Source organism: Caretta caretta, chromosome 10 (genome assembly GCF_965140235.1).
Source record: "Caretta caretta isolate rCarCar2 chromosome 10, rCarCar1.hap1, whole genome shotgun sequence".
In the NCBI taxonomy this organism is placed as follows: domain Eukaryota; kingdom Metazoa; phylum Chordata; order Testudines; family Cheloniidae; genus Caretta; species Caretta caretta.
Genome location: NC_134215.1, coordinates 57,214,972 through 57,236,087, shown reverse-complemented (window position 1 = coordinate 57,236,087; position 21,116 = coordinate 57,214,972). Strand labels below are relative to the sequence as shown.

At 39.3% G+C, this 21,116-nt stretch overlaps 1 protein-coding gene across 2 annotated transcripts in view; it reads right to left on the bottom strand.

Annotated features, from left to right (window-relative positions):
- The window catches only part of THSD4 (thrombospondin type 1 domain containing 4), a 612,634-nt gene that overhangs the window by 73,678 nt on the left and 517,840 nt on the right, over positions 1 to 21,116 (bottom strand). For both annotated transcript variants that reach the window (XM_048867069.2, XM_048867070.2), the window contains one exon: positions 1,450 to 1,625. In XM_048867069.2, the coding sequence (XP_048723026.2) occupies positions 1,450 to 1,625 (176 nt within the window). The remainder of the gene's footprint in view (positions 1 to 1,449; positions 1,626 to 21,116) is intronic.

Here is a 21,116-nt window from a genome sequence, read left to right as displayed (position 1 = left end):
AAGTCACTAAGCTGTGCCCAAACCCACGGCAATCTTACTGTTTTCTTTCTGGCAAATAAGATGTCTTGAAGAGAAAAACGAAGGGAGATAAACAGGCAAAGATTAAATCAATACATAGTAGTGACACAAACAAACCGTGAGATATAAGAGCTATAAAAATCAAAATACATTTTATTATGATTAATTTAAGGTACTCTAAAGTTTTTGATGATACTTATTTGGGAACACCCGCATAAGTCATGCATGGCTCCTTTGCCTTTTCTCTGGGTAATGCAATCATCATACATTAGGCATCAATTTCTTGGCAATAAAAACATCACAGCATCTCAGCTCACACCATCCAATATTCTTTACATAAGTGCTCATAATATTTTTTTTAGTAATATGCATTCTGGGCAATCAGAATCCATTTATCTTTACATCCAAATTTTACATCACAACAAATGAAAAATCATCCCGATCTCCCATGCTGTGCCCTGTTAAAGCAATACAATAAATAATTATTGTTACTTTTTAATCATTTTGCCATTTGTAACTTTTCCATTTGTAGGAGCCAGTGCACTTTCTATAAAAATATATTGCACTAATTTTTCTATCATGGGTCATCACTCGTTGAGTTTAATGACGACCAAACCCTGGCCAATTAAAACAACCAATATCATCAAATCAGACTGTGTACCTACACTACATGTGGTCTTTCAGACAATATATTTTATTTTATATTTGTGTGTGTGTGTATGAGCATGCCTATATGCACAATTTATTTCATAGTATGCTATAATAATCCACAATTGCATTTTTATTTCAGTGTTGAACAATACCAGAAATACACTGAATCTTTGAATACTTTTGCCATTGACTTCAATGGAGCCAGGATTTCACTGCAACTTGGTTCTGCGATTGCTTTGTGGAGTGTCTACTGTTCAGGATTTCCTAATGAAGTTTGCCATTAAAACTGCCCAGGAATGCTTCATTTTGTACATACTGTTGCTTTTATTTATATTTATTTAAAAAATACAGAACCAAGAAGGCTTGAATCCATGAGAGGTCTTGACCTGCTTCAGACATTTGATTCGGGTAACTATAAAACTAAACCAAGCCAAATTAACTTCAGTAGAAAAGTGTCTGGAGGAAATCCAGCTCTCATAAAATAAAGAATACTGTATGCTTTGCCTCCGATTTTACTCAACAAGTAAAATTGGTTTTACTGGGTCAGTAAACTCAGGTGGTAACAGATATCTGTTACTGTTTAGTTTTCCTGTGATCTGGGGCAATACAGAAGTAACAGCAAAGGATATTGTAATATCTAAAACACTGTTACCTTTAAGGATTAAATGGAATGCTGGCATTTATCTATTGTTATTGCTTGTGTTTTTAATGCCGTGTGTGAACAAAAACCAGAACTCCTGTTTTCCACTAGGAAGGTTAATCTGAATTTGACAAACTTACATAGACGTCCAAGATCTCATCTGTCGGACCGTCTGCTAAAAAGGACTCCCCTGCAGTGCTTGAGATTTCATTTGGGCGTTTATATGTGAATGTAGTCCCTCCTCCTTCATATCTCCCGGGTCGATCAATTGCCCAGTTTCCATTGATGATGGACCGTCCTGATCGACTCCGCAATGCTGTCAGGGGGGAGAAAAAAACACATACACACAAATGCTGATCACAAGAAATCACCTTTACATACTAGCTCTCAGACTGTTAAAAGTGTACACAAACAAATTCATGTAACTGGATTATGCTGTTGTATGTTCCCTGACTTCATGGAATCAGGCAATATTGCTGGAACAAAAAATATTACAGATTATATCAATACTTGTGCAAAAAAAAAAACCAGCCTAAAAAACCTGACTCGTATTTGAACATGTGAATTTTATTCTGCAGGAAGAGAAAAATACAAAGCTACAATAGAAAACTCATTTTTCATGGAATATCATGTTGTGATTTTGTTTCAGCCAGTCAGACGGGTACATTGAATACACATGGATAACGGGGAAGTGGTTTCCTGAACTTCCTCCACATCCACGTGAATCTTTATTTAGTGGTTTGGACACAGTAAAGCACTGAAGTGGATACAGATTATCACAACAACTACACTATGTAGAACTACCACCACCCCTACAATTTATGAACCAGAAAATACCTTGGTTCGCCAAATATTCCAATTATTCTTAATGCAGCCTTTGGCAAATCTTTAATTTTCCTTTACAGAATACACATTTTGCCAAACATCTGCAAAATTCTGTTCTATAGAAGTGCTTGGGGTGACAAGTATCTGCAAACACCATTGTTCCCTATCCATAAGGGAGGATAATACTACTAATTCATTTTTTCTGCCTAGTCTATTTAGATTGTAAGCTCTTTGGGGAAGGACCTACCTCTTATGTATGCCCAACACCTAGTACAATCATTTTATTGCTATGACTTGTGCCTAAAGGCCCAAACAAAACTGGAGTCTCATTGTGCTAGGCATGGTACATATACATAGAAAAGAGACAATCTCTACCCCAAAGAGTCCACCCTGAGTCTACTATAGTTTAAGTGTAGAATGAGGTTATCTACCATTTAGGGAGATATATAAAACAGAACAATAAGATCCTATTGCATCCTTGAGTGAAAAAATTGAACTACCTTTATACCTTACTGGGTTCTAAAGTAACTGTATAAACCCAAGACAGGGACCTGGGCATCACAGTACACAGCTCAATGACAACCTCTGCTCAATGCAAAGCTGCAAGAATTCATAGACCTTCCTCTGAAGCATTTGGTTTTGGCCACTGTTGCAGACAGGGTACTGGACTTGATGGACCCTGGTCTGATCTAGTATAGCATTAGATCAATGGCCACACTGGAGCAATACATTTACTCCCAGACTAGAGAAGCCCTGAGCAGAACACCAAGGAGCCAGAGCGGGTAGGGCACTTTCCGCAGCTGGTTCTCACAAGGTTAAACAGCAAGGCCCAAATTCTGGATCTCTCTCTTTTCCCATGACAGTGATTGCTGCTGACTCGTTTGGCTTTGGGGAAATAGAACAAGTATAAACTTGTTGGTGAAACCTACTTCTAGGAGAAGTCTCCATGCTGGGAACATATAAGAAATTATTGTTTTAACTGAATTATGTAAAGAGTACTCATATACTATGGTTATATATAGTGAATTAATAATAATAGTCACATATTTATTATTAAGAAACAATGGTAACCTTGACCTACCAGTTTTCAAATCTAAATCAAATGGAAGTTGCGGTATGTTAGTGACATCAGGTCAGTTTCACATGGTCTGCATCATACATTGACACCTATAGAAGATGAGAGGCAAAACTAACTTTTATCTGTATTGCTTCTCATATCAAAAAGAGGTTTCTTTCCTAGATGGGGTTGGAATTATGGGCAGAATAAAATGAATAAATCCATATTGTTGGTTCTCAGTATTCAGTGTTATCAAATGGGAGAGTATAAGTATTCTGAACACCACAAACAAGTGGGTAGTCCAGTTGGACAGGACTTAGTACCTTTTCAGTAACAGACACAGTGCCCATACCAGAGATGCTATTGGCTCAGGAAATTGGCAAACACATTCACCAAATACATTTAAACAATTGATGTGTGAGGAATTCATGAGCGATCGGCACAAGGATATTCTTCAAGCAGAGTACACACCATTTATTGTGCTTTATTTAAGATCATGTAAGAAAACATTTTAATGGAAACAAATCTGTTTACCTTTAAAAAGAAATTAATAGCTACTGTGACAAAGCTCTGTCCTTGCCTCCGTGGGTCCCGCGTTTCCTGGTGGATTTCGCTAGCCTCAGAGGCCCACTGTGACCCTCCACGTAACCCTTCTCTCTCTGGAGAAAAGGGTCACCGTCTACTGAGCCATTTTCATCATAAGCCAGCGAGGGAGGTGAGGAGAAGTTATCCTTCCTTGCACAGTCTCTGTTGTCTCCCAGTCTCAGTGATTAATCAGGGGGAAAAGGGCGGGGGGGGGGGAGAAGCCCACCCTCTACTCCGGACTCCAGCCCAGGGACCCTAATAGTATCAGCTATGGTAGCTGACCTTTTAGAAACATAACATGTACAATTCCCTGGGCTATTTCCCCCCCACAGCAGCTCCACTTCACCCTTACCTCAGGGCCTCCTTCCTTGTGCCTGATATGGTGTGTACTACTCAGTTTCTCCAACAGCGCAACTTCCTCCCACAGCTCCTGACATGCACACCCACCTGACTAACTGGGAGGCTTTTAACTAGTTTCAGCCAGCCCCTGATTGGCTTCTGGTATCCCAATCAACCTAGCATTCTCCCTGCCTTCTGGAAAGTTCTTAATTGGCCCCAGGTGTCTTAATTGACCTGGAGCAGCTGCCATTTCACTTATACCAGAGATTTGTTTAGCCTGGACCTAATATATCTATCTCCCACTGCTTTTCTATAGCCATCTGGCCTTGCCCCGTCACACTACACAATACAGGTTTCAAACTATATAAACTGCAATGTGGGTGTTAGATATCAGTCTACTAGGTTTCTTCCACTGTAAACAGTGAATTTTATATATTTGTTTAATAAAATATAACTTTATGACAATGTGATATAGCAAATATAAAAACATTGATAGAAGTGTCTAGCTAAGGCCAGATTATACCTACATGTGAGAGAAGGCGTAAAGAAACCTCCACTTTTGCAGGCCATGTAACGGTCAACCATCATTGTAATCCCTGCTCTCAACGGAAGATAAAGACTGCTCTGTTACTATTCTTTTAGACAACTTATCCTCCACAAGGGGCTGGGATTGGCAAGTACTCCGCTGTCATGCACAGAACCCAATGTTTACTTTAAGTTTACAAAGACTAATAAGCTGCACCCCAGAAAAGGATGTGGTATTAGGCATGCACCCCCCTGCATCTGAGAACTCCTGGAGGCATTCTTTGTCCTGGTTCTCCCCCTGGGGTGGCGTAGCTCTTTACTGCTCCCAACACAGCACTATGCTCAAGGGCACAAGCAATAACTTAGAATACGTGTTATCCAACAAAAACATCCCTCACTGTTTATGGCCCAGATCCCACTCACATTGAGGTCCTCAGCCCAACTAGTAACAATGATGGTGCAGGATCAGGCCCCACAATAGTATATTATTTTTTATTGTAATTTTATCATTTTATTGTAATGTAAGCTACATATTTCCTCTTGAGAAGTATTTTAAGTCCATTTGTTTCCTTATTTTCTGACACACCTGTTATTAAATAAAGAATTTCTGTACCTACGGATGTTGGCTGAACCAAATAATATATTTCACATAATTTTTTTTTTAGTTTAGCCATACAAGTATATTCTCTTTCCTCACATATTTCTGGGAGGCAAAGTTCAGGTTCACAAACTATTAAATATGGATTATTACAAAATACTGACAAAAAGAAAATGACTATAAGCAACATGCTATTTACAGCTGTTACATTTTAATTCAAACACCTGAAGTACACGGCTGCTTTGCAAACTGTATTGATCCTGGGGTTGCATCATTTTTAATATGCAACACTTCTAATAAAGGATTAACTTTATGATCTGAATATTTTTCCTATACAGTTACTTTAAAAAAAATAATCTGCACATCAAGAGCTCGGAAATGAAAAAAGTGCTGGCAAAGATTAAATTATTGTTAATAATAAAGCTGTAGAAAGATGGCTGTCTGGAAACCAACCAAATGTGCCTCCTACTGTGTTTTGATCACCTTGCATCTATCACCTCTACTGCCCTCCATCTAGAAATGTTATGGTGCTAATATTTTTAGCCAAAGTATGAAAGAGTATAAAGAGCATTAGCAGATTCCTCAGTAAGGCACAGTCCACTGATGATTTCATGTGACCTATTTGTCAGCTTCTTAAATACCACTGCATAGTTTATAATACACTTCAATAACACTTTGCATCGATTGTACCGTCTCAGACTTCAAATTCTCATCAACACTTTTGTTTGGGCTAGGAATCAATGGGGAAAAGCTCGATGTGATATAAAATAGAAACTGAACTTCAGGTATCTTAAAAAACATTCATTTTTCCAAGTTCAGCTTTGAAAACTTCTTTTAATGACAACGTTTCAGAGCTTTTGTCCTGATGCTTGCAGATTCTATTCTGCTTCTCCTGCCTCTGATGCAGAGAAGAATAGGAAACAATTTAAAATAAATAATGTAGCACTAAAGAGTAAAGTTCTGTAAACAACATGCTCATGCCCATTGATTTCCATGATTTTTTTTAAAGACACGGGTTGTCTTCTGGCTTCTGTGCCTTTAGGGCTTACCCAGTTCACATTTTCAGGCTTTTCTCCACAACCATAAGGGGTAGAAACTTACTTAAAAAAAATCACAACTAAGAATCCCAAATAGTCAATGGCCTCCAGGAGCTGGTGCTTTAAACCACCAACTTCACAAACAAAAATTGCAAAAGTTGACAAGACTGAAAATACAGTAAAATAGAACTATAAAAAGAGTATTGGCAAGAGAATGCCCTTTTATTTCCCTGGTCTCAGTCACATGACATACTTTGAAACAGACACAGACAAAAGATATAAGCTGTAATTGCTGCAAGCCTGTTCCCCAGAGCTGGTGAAGTATCAACTTCTCTGTGCTGGTGTTTACCTATGTTTATTAAACTGTTTAAGCTGAGTAATCTAATGTTAATCAATAATCAAAACTAAACCCTAACACCACGTTGTCTATGTCTAGAGTATCATAAAGAATACACATGCCGAGTTATTACATAATGTCAGCAAACTGTGTAACATACAGGTGATACAAAACATTATGGTATAACAATCATTGAACAGGAAAAGCACATTGAAACAGAAGATATTAATGCACTTGCCAGTATAGAGGGAATATATTAAACAATGGATCACAAGAACAATATCGTGGGATAGCATCACATGCTATCAAACAGACACACATCAAATCAGAAGAGAAAAAATGCTTTGCTGTGCATTTTGAAGAGGAATAAATCTTTAGAATAAGCATATGAAATCTTGTAAATCCTATTGAAATGTCAATAGTAAAGATGCCAAATGGTTTTCAAGGGAGACATAATTCCATGCATTGGATTATCCACAGATGGACACTTATTGTGAAGTTTAGGGACAAAACATACTTGTGTAGTTAGAGATGGAGTGGGTGGATAGCAGAGGACTCGTATAGCATGTGTAGGCTTGGCAGGATTAGATTTTTACTGGTAAATGTCAATAAAATCTATTCCACTGTACACACACAGCCTGATGAAAAAATATTTCCATTGATAGTAATCAAAACATACAGATAGCAAAGTAGGAAAAATGCTGCTTAAGAATTTAAGAGTTTGATTTTGACATATGATGTTAACAGTCAACAGTTATAAAGCTTTAACTTTTTGAATCTCACCATCTACTGTCATTAAATAATTATTTCCTTCCCATAATTCCATACAAGTGTGAAAAATTTAAATCAATTAAAATTGAAAAGATGCTTAAAAATAAACCAATATCCATCAAAATTATAAAGAATTAAAAATCCAATTCTGCTTAGCCTAAGCATAAAGCAATGCCAGGTTCCTTTCCTGTTCGGTGCCAATTGTAACCAATTAAGTTTGTGAAACATTTAATGGTGAGTCTTATAAATCCTGCCTGGTAATGTAACTCTGGCTAATTCTTTCTTTTTTTTAATTAAAATTCTTGATATGTTTTATTCTGTAGGGAAAAAGAGGTAAGGTTAATTACTTGTTAACTTATTACGTTAAAAAAATCCATGTGCTGCAAGACATTGCAGATGTTCCGGGCAGTTTGCCATATCTAAGGACAGAAAGGGCTCTAAAATTCATACCTATGAAAAAAATTAACTATCCACACATTAGCTCCTGCAGTCTTCATATAATTCTAACTCCCACTGAAATCACTGGGAGTTTTGACTGAGACCTCTCTCTATATATTTATGTAAAGAGGAACAGTATCAGATTGGCATGGCAAAGGTTTTGATTGTGCAGGTGCTCAGGGTAAGCATGGAGGTAGGACTCATTTGCCAACTCTTACAAAAAATTTGTGACAATCAAAACAATAAAAGCAATTTAAAAATGCAGTTATAACCTTGCACTTCTTGGCTTCATGATGCAGCCATGGCATCTGGGCATCCCTGTATAGTTGTACAAATGTAATACATCTATAGCAGTGGCTTTCAACCCTCGGTCCAATCAGCATTCAGCTGAGGCCCATGTCACATCCTCAGGGCCATAATGGTAGTATTGCGACTCACAATGCTAAATAGGTTGAGAACCACTGATCTAAAGGGTTTGATTTGCAAGAGTGCTGAGCAGCTACAGCTTTAATTGTGGACAATTTCTCCCCCAGGTCAGATTGGCTGAGACCCTGAGGGTTTTTTTGCCTTCCTCTGCAGCATGGGTCATGGGTCATTTGCAGGTTTAAACTAGTGTAAATGGTGAATTCTTTGTATCTTGAAGTCTTTAAACCCTGAATTGATGACTTCAGTAACTCAGCCAGAGGTCAGAGGTCTATTTGAGGACTGGGTGAGGATCTGTGGCCTGCAATGTGCCAGAGGTCGGTCTAGAAGATCACAATGGTCCCCTCTGACCTTATGAGGAAGGGAACAGCATAACCAGAGTGTGCTTTGGAGTTCAGAGAACCCTGATGATTTCCAGATCCATAGAGTGATTTGGGATTCTTTTCCAATACGACCTTATAAAACCTTTTTTTTCCTAACTAGTTTACATTCGAAAACTTGAACAGGTGAAAAAAATTGTACACTGGCTGGTTATCTTCCTTAAACCATTCATCCATCCCTATAGTATGTAGGCTCTGTATTACTAAAAAGAGTCATACAAAAATATTCTTCTCATAAACCTCTCAAAATCTGGCAGTAACAGTGATAGAGTAATGTAGCTTATCTATTTCATATTACAAGGGCCTTATGGACTGAGAGAACAATGTCCTAAGTCCTACTTAATTGCTTCAAAACCACAAAAAATCTTCACCAGATGCACACAATTTGATTACCCTTATATTAAAATGGATATAAAGTATGAGAATAACTCAAACATTTTGTTTGGTCCTGCCCCAAAGAGAGAGCTGTAGGGAAAGAACACAGGACGACACAGGAAAACAAACAAACAACAGTGCCATCTTCACTGTGATTTCTTAAGAGGGATACTCCAGCTTGACTAGGACCTTCACTGACACCCTGTTGCTTGCTGACTAACCGTATAAAATCATAAAATGAAGGAATACTTCCTTTCTTTGGGGAGTAGACTGGGGGACTTATATTTGACAGGAGTTGGAAATACAGGGTGAAACCCCAGCCACATTGAAGTGAATGGCAAACATCCCACTGACTTTAATGTGGTCATGATTTCACTCAAGAAATGCAACATTTATCACAGGAAAGATGCACCATAGGCTAAATTTATGGGTGGATAGCACATGGTGCAACAGCAAAAGGAGGAGCCAGTACATGCATGCATAAGGGACTTGTTAGACTGAAAAGGTCATGGCTTCAAGAAAAGAGAACCTAGTTAGAGCAAGACCATCTGGGGAACAGTTAGAGCTGGTGTCAGAGCTTATTAAGATGAAGGGAAGCAAATTTAAAGTCAAGTCTGCCAGGGAGAACCAAGAGCTGCATAGCACTCTTTCGTGGTGGCAGACAGCAAGCAAACTTGGCATGACCCAGTCAGTTACCACATCACTAAAAAAAAAGAGCAGGTATTTTTAATGGGCAGCAAGTGCTGCTGATTGATATAGCACCATGTATTAAATTAAAAATGTGTTATCAATATAGAACATAGCAGTGGTGAATTTTTGTGATAGAACTAAATGAGCACACAGCACATTTTCAGAATATTTACCATTAATCACACAGACCTGATCCTATTAGGTCTGCCATTGGCACACAGACTCACATTGTACTACACTGTTCTATGCTGACACACACACAATCAGAATATCATTCGGCAACAAATTGCAGTTTAAACTCCAGTTTACACAGTGGAGCTTCACAGTATAGCACCTCTGGTGTAAATTTAGATTTCTCCTGACTTCCGTTGATTACTTGCACTGCTTAAGTGGCATAATTTGTTAATTACTCATATTCATACCATAAGTGAAACAATTTTGCACTATGACATCACATTGATAATTTATTTTTGGTATTTATATTAAATAAAAGTAAAATTTAAAATGCATTTTCTTCTGCCATTTAAAATATCGTTTTGGCAAAAACTGTTTTGTTTGATATCACATAGCACTTCTTCAGAGACAGCTGTCCAGAGAACAGTTGCAGCAGATAATGCAACTACTGCTGAATAAGCTCTGTGATGAAAGAGGTGAGAAAGACACAGTTTCCTCTTTACCAGTCATTTTCATACAGTATATGAAAACTTGTTTGTAGTAGGGTTGTTAGAGGTAAATCTGCTAAAATTTATAAATTTGATGATTAAATATCTTATAATGGTATAACTGATAAAATAAGGATCTGATATGATGGCATCCCATGTAAGGGAACAAAATTAGTCTGATGATAAATGCTATGTGTAAGAGGACTATTGCCCCTTATTAACATTCAGTGGGGGTGTTTTAGTTGCTAGCTCCCAGTACTGAAAAGGGGAAAGGGTCGATGGGGAATCAGGACCCTGAGACTGACAGCCCCCAGGAACAATGGAGAGAGGGCAAGGCTCCAGGTCATCCTGAATGACAGGGCAGGCAGGCTAATCAGGGAGTCAGGAGGCCAGGGAGGTCCCGTCCTCCGTGTGAGCTGGATTTGCCTGGGACAGACAGAGTGTGGACGAGCTAAGGAGAAAGCAGGGGTCCAAGCTGAGCTGGGGAGCAGAGCTGTGCCAGATCCAGAGAGAGCAGACCCTGTCCTGGGAGCAAAGCTGCAGCCTCAAAGCCAGAGGCAAAGTCCAGAGAGAGCAGACTTGCCCTGGGAGCAGAGCTGCAGCAACCAGAGCCAGAGGGGCCAGAAAAGCAGCCCAGGAAGCAGGTCAGTGCTGGGAGCAGAGTCACAGAAGCAGCCTGCAGAGCAGACCTGTCCTGGGAGCAGAGCTGCAGCAACCAGAGCCGGAGGGGACAAAGAAGCAGCCCAGGAAGCTGGAGGCAGAGCAGCAGCAGTAGTGCAGAGACAGAGTGGTGCAGCTGGGGCTGGAGCAGTCTGGAGCTGAGTGCGGTGAGCAGCTGGGAAGACCGAGGGGGACCCTGGGCAGCAGGCCCAGCACAGGGAGACGCCTCAGCCAAGAGGCTCTGCAGGACAGGCTTGGATCATAACCCCGACAGGGTGGGGGCAACATTGGGAAGAAGGGTCCTACCACTTAGAGCCTGAGAGCGTGTGGCCACCACCAGAGCAAGTGTCCAACCCACAGCATCCCTGCAGCAAAGCCAGGGCCTGAGAAGAAGGGCTGGGACTTACAAGGAACAGACTGTGAACTGCCCTGACGTTCCAGAGACACTGTTTGTGATGTTCCCTGCCACAGAGCGGGTTGATGTGTTTCCTTTAACCTTTCCCATTTTTCCTTATTCTTTTTAAAATTAATTGTTGATTAAATAACTTGCATTTGCTTTAACTTGTATGTAATGGTCAGTGGGTCAGAGAAGTGTCCAGTGCAGAGAGAGTACCCCGGAGTGGGGACACCCTAGCCCCATCCTAGGTGACCAGAGCAGGGTTGGGGGTCGAGCGCCCCAGAAAGGGCAGGGAGGCCACTGGATAAAGGAGGTGGGAGCGAGGACTCAGATCCTTTCGCTAGCGCACTTCACCGGCGTAGTGCAGAAGCCAGGAAAGTTCCCCGCAATAGCAGGACTATTCCCCCGCTTACATATGCATAATTTGGCATTGGAAAAATTAAATGAAACTTATTTGGCTTGTAAGTTCTAACAGCGCAGTTTAGTGTGTATCAGACCATCTGCTAATTTGAATAGTGAAGGTTAACAGCTCACACGTTGACCAGAGTTATGCAGTATAACTTTTTAAGCCAGTGGTAACTTCTTAATGTCTGTGGACTATAGAAACTCTCCCTATCACTCTCCCCATTAAAACCTTTCAGGACAACAAACTTTTTAGTATTCAAACGTTACAAAATGTAGCGTGCCTTCCAGTCTGCAGGGTTAAATACTCACTAACAGTGTGGGATGAATAATCTATTACAATAATCTATTACAAGTAATCAACGGAAGTCAGGAGAAATCTAAATTTACACCAGAGGTGCTATACTGTGAAGCTCCACTGTGTAAACTGGAGTTTAAACTGCAATTTGTTGCCGAATGATATTCTGATTGTGTGTGTGTCAGCATAGAACAGTGTAGTACAATGTGAGTCTGTGTGCCAATGGCAGACCTAATAGGATCAGGTCTGTGTGATTAATGGTAAATATTCTGAAAATGTGCTGTGTGCTCATTTAGTGCTATCACAAAAATTCACCATTGCTACATTAAATAACATGGCAAGGTGGGTACCGTCTAAAAACAACATGTGACACAGTACGTAGCAGCTAAGAGAGGGGGAAAAACCAACATTTCAGGTGGATAAAGTGGCAAGCAGCCAAATGTTAAGTGCCTCAAGTATCTAAAAAGCCTTTTCAATTTAATAAAGTGAGTGTATAAGTGGAGGTATCACAAATGGATTGTCATGAAATAACTCTTTTGTGTTAGAAATGTGGTTGTTACTAGAACCAATTGTTCAATGGTATAGTTAGAGAAATGGGTGATTTCTTATAAAATACACAATTCCTCTTATGACTTGAATTCATTATTATTAGCCCTGGAAAATAAAATATTCAGGGATAAAACCTGCTCCTATTGAGGTCAATGGCAAACCTCCCACTGAATTAGATGGGAATACCTTCCTACACTAACACAAGAGTTAATCAAAAAATGGAGAGTCTTCTAATCAGCAAGGATCAACTTATCCTTAAGAACCTGATCCTATACAGCACTGGTTCCAATGGTAGTGGAGTACTAGCAACTCTCATGAGATGTTTAGCCGCTCACAGGATTGGGCCCTAAATCAGGATTCTGCTACATATGTTGAATTTGAACACAACATCCCTTCAGGTCCTAGGCTTCATCTCCTCCTGTGCATTAGCACTATGAGTTCCCAGTCCATGACTAGGGCTCCTAGTCTGCAGGCTTTGATGGCGGAGCCTCCTTAACACAGTTTTCCAAAGACAAAGACCATAGGGTAATATAAATAAAGAAAATAAGAACAAAAAGGGGGGTGTATTTTCAAAGGCAAAAATGGGAATTAAGTCCCCAACTATTAGGCTTTGAAAATCCTAGCCTGAGACAACCTGTTGCTGAATTTTCAAAACTTTTTAGCATTTTCAAAGCTATTATTATTTATATTATAGTAGGGTCCAAAGCACTCAGATTAGGATCAGAGCTCTGTTTTGCTAGGTACTACAAACCCCTTGCCCCAAAGAACTTGCCCTCTAATATATGTATAAACTTTAAAAAAAACAAAACACATGTACACTTCTGCACTTCCTGGTTTCAGCCAGGAGCAGGAGCAGAAGCTGACACACCAAACAAACCCCAAACACCTTTAAATGTGGTGTTTACAGCTAGGCTAAAACAGAGAGTGAACCTGATCTTGTGAGATTTCCAGCCAATGTTCCAAAGCCTAGAGACCAGATCCCTTCTATATGCATCCAAAACTTCAGAAACCTTTTCAGACTTGAATCACTGAACCTTCTCAAATTTCAGCTCAGTCCTCCCACATATTTCCCCAAACAGCATCCTACAGTTCACCTCCTGAGAGATCTTCATGATCTTCCTGTCTATTGAGAACTTAACAATATGCCCTTTAAAAATCTTACAAAGAATCTCTCTCCTAGACATCAAGATTCTCCCATGACTTGGCCTCCTGCATGTTTCCTAGCCACATTGCTTCTTGTTTTCCAGGAACAGATTGTTTATAACAATCATGACATTAACTTGTAAATTCCATTTCTAGGTTTATAGTTTCATTATTAACATGGGTGATCATAAATTAATATTTCTGAAAGATGCAGTAGGCAATAAAGGTTCTATAAACATAGCACAAATAGAAATAAATATTTATGGTTTATAAAACAACAATCGTATGAACATCAGTGGGACTATTTCTTTTCATGGAAAGATTAACCATTTATTTGTTTTTCTTTTTTAATTAAAATACTACATAGTGAAGCATAGTACCACAGATATGTGCAGATTGGGAATAATTTTGTAAACCATAAAATAATTAAGTATCAGAAAAATACATTATTTCTAGTTTACTATTCTGTATACTGGTGATTCTACGGTGGAAAGTGAACTACGAACCTTGAATCATAACAATAAAATTACAATGTGAGAATTAACCAAAAATGTTAAGGAGTACTTGTGGCACCTTAGAGACTAACCAATTTATTTGAGCATAAGCTTTTGTGAGCTACAGCTCACTTCATCAGATGCATACTGTGGAAAATGTAGAAGATCTTTTTATATACACACAAAGTATGAAAAAATATCTCCTCCCACCCCACTCTCCTGCTGGTAATAGCTTATCTAAAGTGATCACTCTCCTTACAATGTGTATGATAATCAAGTTGGGCCAGAAGTCAGTGGGAGTCTTTTCATTATCTTCAATGGGCTTTGGATCAGGCCTTATGTTTGTTTGTTTTCAAATGTTGCTATTTCAAGAAACAAGTTGATCAACACTCTATTTTGAGTGGCGGGTTTGGGGGTTTCCCAAGTGGAAAGAATAAATTTGTGTGTGTTCCTGGCTCGCTGGAGAACTGCATTTTCCCCTGAAGGTGCCCTGCAAACACCTGTCTCTGGCTTATGTTATCTCATTAAAAAGAGTTTCAAATGTTCCTTATTTCACTTTCACCAGTGAGGTACTTCAGTTAATTGTATACACCAGATTAATAGTTTGAAAGTGTTTTTTTTTAAAATCTCTTACACAAATTAAAGAAAAAAGAAAGACATCAACATGTACCACAAGAAAACTACCATGACAAGTATTCAGTAGGTTCTTTCATTTTGTGAAAAATGCAGGAGAGGTGAAACAACAAAATGTGGACATAAAATGAATGCATTGCTAAATCAGGCTCCCTTCATTATCCGAATGTCAGCTCTTGATGGTTCTGCTATCTCTTTGTCAGAAAGTAATAAAATGAATACATCTTTTGTTGGTAAGTGAATTTAGTGTTGATGAAAGATATTGGATTAACAGTTGTTGAGATAGTAGCAGCAAAGCATATATGATCTATGTAGTGCATGGGGTCACGAAAACACAATCATCTCACCACCAACTACTGTATAATTAATAGGAATGCTGGTCAGACAAAGCAGTCCAGGGGAGCTGGATGGTGCCCCATCATTCTTACTTTGAACAGAGACTGGCAAAGCCCAGGGTGACTTTCCCTGGAATCTGAATTCCTCTGTTCTCCGAGAGAACAAATGCAGCAAAAGCAGAAGCCAGCACTTCATACATTACTCCAATAACATGCCTCACCCCTGCTGCAGAGGGACTACCTCTCAAGGCGGGAGGACAATTTGATCCCTATGTTTGTTTCTTCCTTAGCCTTTCCACTGAGAGTGATAACTAAAAAGCCAGTTAATGTCATTTCAAATGCTCTTTATAATGTCTGGACAGCTACCCACTAAGAACTGGACTGGCATGACCACCTCATTTCATTTATGCAATTTTACGGCAGCAGATTCTACTACTGATTTTGGGTAACGACCAATTTGAGGTGGATATTAGAACCAGTGACACAGAATTGAAAGTCACTACATTCCAGGATGACTCTATGAAACTCCTAAGCTAGACACCCCCTTAAATGAAAGGGGCTATGTTTTGATGAAATCGCTTTCTCATAAAGGATATTGCTTTATCTTCTTTCGCCAATGAGTAATGATGCAGGCAATTAGAAAAAAAATATCCTAACAGTTGCTCATTATGCTGTATACAATATTATTTAACCATTAAGAAGAGCTAAGTAAAACATTTGGTACATTTTTAAATTGCATGCTTCAACTTACAGGGTTCTAATAACTTCTGAATTCATTTCAATTAAGCTTTTTATTAGATAAGGAATTAAAATGCAATACATGGGCAATTTATTGGGCACTTCTTCAAGCAGGAATGTTTTCTAATTAGATGATCAAGAGCAATAATTTTGCATTTTCTTGTGCAGTGAATCTACTAAACTCTGCAAAAAGTTAAAAGTGAATGGAAATTGCTGTGTTCTTAACTGATGGTGACAGACGTTTATAGAAGCCGATTTCCCTCTTTCTTTCGTTATCATCAGGCCTGTCTTTTCCCACTACAGTATATCATTTTGTCTCTATCTTTACAGGACACCATGTGTCCTTTTTGAAGTACGTGTTTTTATTCAAAATGTTCATCAATAAAGCTGTCACCAAAAAGGCAGGAAAGTAGGCACCAGGTCAGTACAGGAACGCAAAGTGATAAATCAAAGAGACCTCTGCTTCTCATTAGGAAGAATAAGACAGAGAGTGAGTGGCATGAAATGCTTTCCCTCCAGTTTGCCCAGAGAATCTGCTTTAGCAGGTTCAACCCTTCCCTGGTAAAGCAATCCGGAAGGGACTATACATGGGATTTATGTCCTGCCATTTGGGGTATATTTTACGGGTGTTTCAGAGCAAGGGCACATATATATCATGGACTGATACAGTTCCCAATGAATAAGGTACAGGGTTTTTTTAACAATATGTGACCAACAATGTTTGCACCAATTTGAAAGACAGAAACTTTAATATTCAGAGTCACTTTGAATGGGACTTCACCACTACTCAAAAAATTAATTGCATTGGTAGCTAGACAATTATGCTAAAGAAAATTAATCTTAAATCCAGAATCCATATTATAGAGTAGTCAAGTAAGAGGCAACAATTTCTATGAATCATTCTGAACTTGCCAGACTTCTCTACAAGTAAAATTGATGGTTTAAATCAATAGACTGCTAATTTTACAAATGTCTCCTCTACTGTCTTGAATAATCCAACATGAAATGTTCCATTTTATCAAATTAAAATGAAGGCATTTTTTCTTTTTTCTTTAAATCCTGTCTTGTTTATGTTCTGGATTTTGTACTACTTGTTGGCTACCTTTTTACAGATTCATTTTTGATAATGTTAGACTCATGACTTTGTTGCTGTTAAAAACGGATGATGAATTTTACTGATTTTCCTTATAGGATATTAATGGTAAAGAAGACCACTGCTTAACACAGACTGTTCCCATCACTTATTATAATTTTTCATACAGTATTATTCAGTCAACGTCTTTAGTTCAATACTTTGTATTGTAGACTTGAAAAAACAATTACCTACCTGTAAATGTTGTTCTTTGAAATGTGATGCAGACTTGTATTCTATATGGGTGTGCATGCTCCACACACCAGAGCCGGAGAACTTCATCTAGCAGTACCCATAAGGGCAGTGCTCATGCCTAGTGGCTGTAGCCCCTCCCCATGCTGTATAAGGGCAGCACCATCCTGGCCCCCTCAGTTCCTTCACATTGTCAGAGGTGCAGACTCCAATGCAGTGGGGACAGAGGGTAGGTCATGGACTACACATCTGCATCACATCTCAAAGAGCAAGTTATAGGTAGTAACCATTTCTCTTCCTCATCTAACCATGCAGCATCCATGCTGTGATATGCAGGGAGCAGAGTGCTGGGTCTAAATGTGACCCTGATGCTGAGTCAGGAGACTGGGGTGAAGAGGAAGGGATATGGGAGGTCTGACTGATACTGTGAAGAGGTTGGAAAATCAACATTGTCGCAACTACACTGGAGCAATGAGAATGAGCTTGGTATGGTCCAACTGCAGTTTAAGAATGAACTGCAGGATTATCAGAATTGGAGGAAAGGCACACAGGAGTGCTGATTCCCAGCTGAGGTGAAAAGTGTTGGTCAAGGAGCCTGGACTGAGATCCCCTCGAGAGCAGAACAGACAGCATTTCTGGCTTTCTCTCGTGGCAAACAAGTCAATTTTTGGGATGCCCAAAACTACAAAGATGGACCACAGGACGCTGGCTTCAGAGACCAATCGTAATTGAAAAAGAAAGTCCTGCTGAGGTGATCCACCTGGTGATTGTGGACCACAGGCAAGTGAATGGCCCTGGGGGAAATGTTTTCCCTAATGCAAAACTGTCTGAATTTGACTGCCTTCTGACAAAGCATGTTGGAGTGTGATTCCCCCTGCCTATACAGATAATACATCATGGTGGGTATTGCTGGTGGGTATGAGAACCACTGTGATCTTAAAAGGTGTGACAAGCCTTGTAGATAACACAAAACTCCAGGACATGAACATGTAGAGAAGTTTCCTGTTCCAACCACAGGCCTTGAGCCTTCAGTGAATTGAGGCAAAGTTCTCTGGCTCTGGTGCACCAGGCATCTACATAGAGTACAGAGAATCATAGGACCGGAAGGGACCTCAAGAGGTCATCTAGTCTAGTCCCCTGCACTCATGGCAGGACTAAGTATTATGTAAACCATTCCTGACAGGTATTTGTCTAACCTGCTCTTAAAAATCTCCAATGATGGCGATTCCACAACCTCCCTGGGCAGTTTATTTCAGTGCTTAACCACCCTGACAGTTAGGAAGTTTTTCCTAATGTCCAACCTAAACCTCCTTTCCTGCAATTTAAGCCCATTGCTTCTTGTCCTACCCTCAGAGGTTAAGAAGAACAATTATTCTCCCCCTCCTTGTAAGAACCTTTTATGTACTTGAAAACTGTTATGTCCCCTCTCAGTCTTCTCTTCTCCAGACTAAACAAACCCAATTTTTTTAATCTTCTCTCATAGGTCATGTTTTATAGACCTTTAATAATTTTTGTTGCTCTTCTCTGACCTTTCTACAATTTGTCCACATCTTTCCTGAAATGTGGCGCCCAGAACTGGACACAGTACTCCAGTTGAGGTCTAATCAGTGCAGAGTGGAGCAGAAGAATTCCTTCTCGTGTCTTGCTTACAACATTCCTGCTAATACATCCCAGAATGATGTATTTACCATGGCTGCATTTACTTTAAGAAAAAATATTGTTTGTGTGTAACAGTCAGAAATGGTGACATTAAAAATAATATTTAAAAAATATAGGTCGGGATTACCCCCTTCCACGGAAATACTTGCAGCATGAGGCTGGCCAAGGGTTTGGGAGTGCGGAAGTGGAATCTTGATTCCTCCTTCTGTGCTGCTTCTGTCCTCCTTCCCCTTCTGGCTGCCATTGCCCAGCTCTCCTGCAGCTGCTCAATAACAGGGGGATGCTGAGTGAGTACAAGTAGCTCAGGGCTGTGTTATCTCCAGCCAGATTTTCATGGGGAAGCCTGGGGATTCCATAGGAGATGGTGTTACACAATATGTCCTTTCTCGACCTTCCTGTATCACAGTTCTGTTCCCCAAACACTGCAGAGCCTCAACTCCCCAGTGGAGGGGATTTTCTGGGGCCCCAGAAAGTGGGGACAGTCCCCAAATGGTGCATGCACATGGAGGACACCTCGCCTGCACAGAGGGAATACACCAGGCCACATTTTCCATACCTGTATCAGTAATACCAGGTTAGAGTGCTAAAAGTGCAAGAGCCTTGAAAAGTTAATTTACTTTTCACTGTTTACCCTGTTTGCTTACTTTTTGCAATTCACTCTGCAGAGGTGATGAAAACAGATTAGTCAATTTTATTTTGGTTTCTAAACAGTTTCATTTTCTGAATCTTATGCATTCAGCAAATGCTAAATGCTTTGGATGCAGTCCCTTCAGAGCAAATATTTATAAAGCATAAACTGTCATAAAAACATATCTATTAATACTAGTTTTGTAATACCTCCTCCTTCACTTCCACCCCCTCCATTTAACCTGAATTTTGGCCCTAAACTGCTTTGCAATGACTGTTTAAATTTCTGAGATCCTCTAAGAACATGGAAGTTTTCTGTGCATCTTAAACATCTTTTTTGTGTGACTGTATAACAAAAAGGCTAAAACATAATTCCTAATAGGCTGGTTGTGTGAAGAAGTACTTCCTTGTTTGTTTGCAACTCATTGCTTGTTAATTTCATTGTGGGATTCCCAGTTCTTGTGTTAAGAGAAGAGATAAACAACACTTCCCTATTCACTTTCTCTACACCATTCATGATTTTATAGCCCTCTGTCATATTCCTCCTTAGCCATTCCTTTTCTAAACTAAACTGACCTAGCCTTTTCAATCTCTCCTCTTATGGAAGCAGCTCCATATCCCTAATCATTTTTGCTTCTCTTCTCTGTACCTTTTCCAATTCTGATATATCTTTCCTGAGATGGGGTGACCAGAAGTGTATGCAGTGTTCAAGTTATGGACATACCTTGGATGTATATAGTGGCATTATGATATTTTCTGTCTTGCTGTCTATCTCTTTCCTAATGGTTCTTAACATTGTTAGCTTTTTGATTGCCACTGCACATTAAGCAGATGTTTTCAGATAACTATCAATGATACTCTAAGATAATTTTCTTGAGTGTTAACAACTAATTTAGACCCCATCATTTTATATGTATAATTAGGATTTTTACATTACTTTGCACTTATCAACATTAAATTTCATCTGCCATTTTGTTGTCCCATAGCTGTTCCCTAGTTGCTAATCTCAGAACAACTGAAATTCCCATTCCAGAATTTAGTGTTTCACATTGGGTATCTTTTTTAGATCCTCTATTATTGGAGGTCATAATGTTGGCAGGTACAGCTTGTTCTCTGGTATCTCAAATACTTGATGGCATCAAGAATCTAGAATCCAACTCTGAGAAGATATTACAATATTGCCAGGAGTATTTTGGGGGTGAATCTGCATCTACATTTCATAAAATTTCAGTGTCATGATTTCTTACACACATACTCGGGACTCATTTTGTTTTGCCTGGCTAGGAGAATCAAGAATGTAGAGGAACATTACATACCTGATTTACATTTAAATTATATCATGGGTTGGGGCTGGTTTTTTTTAATTTTAGAAGTATGTATTGCTGAGTGCCAATTCTAAATTAGGCTACACTTTCACTGTTGTTATTATTTATGTCTATTATGGTGCTAACCAAAGTTCCTTAGGCCTCACTAGGCTATATTAGGTTCTGTTCACAGACATAAGAG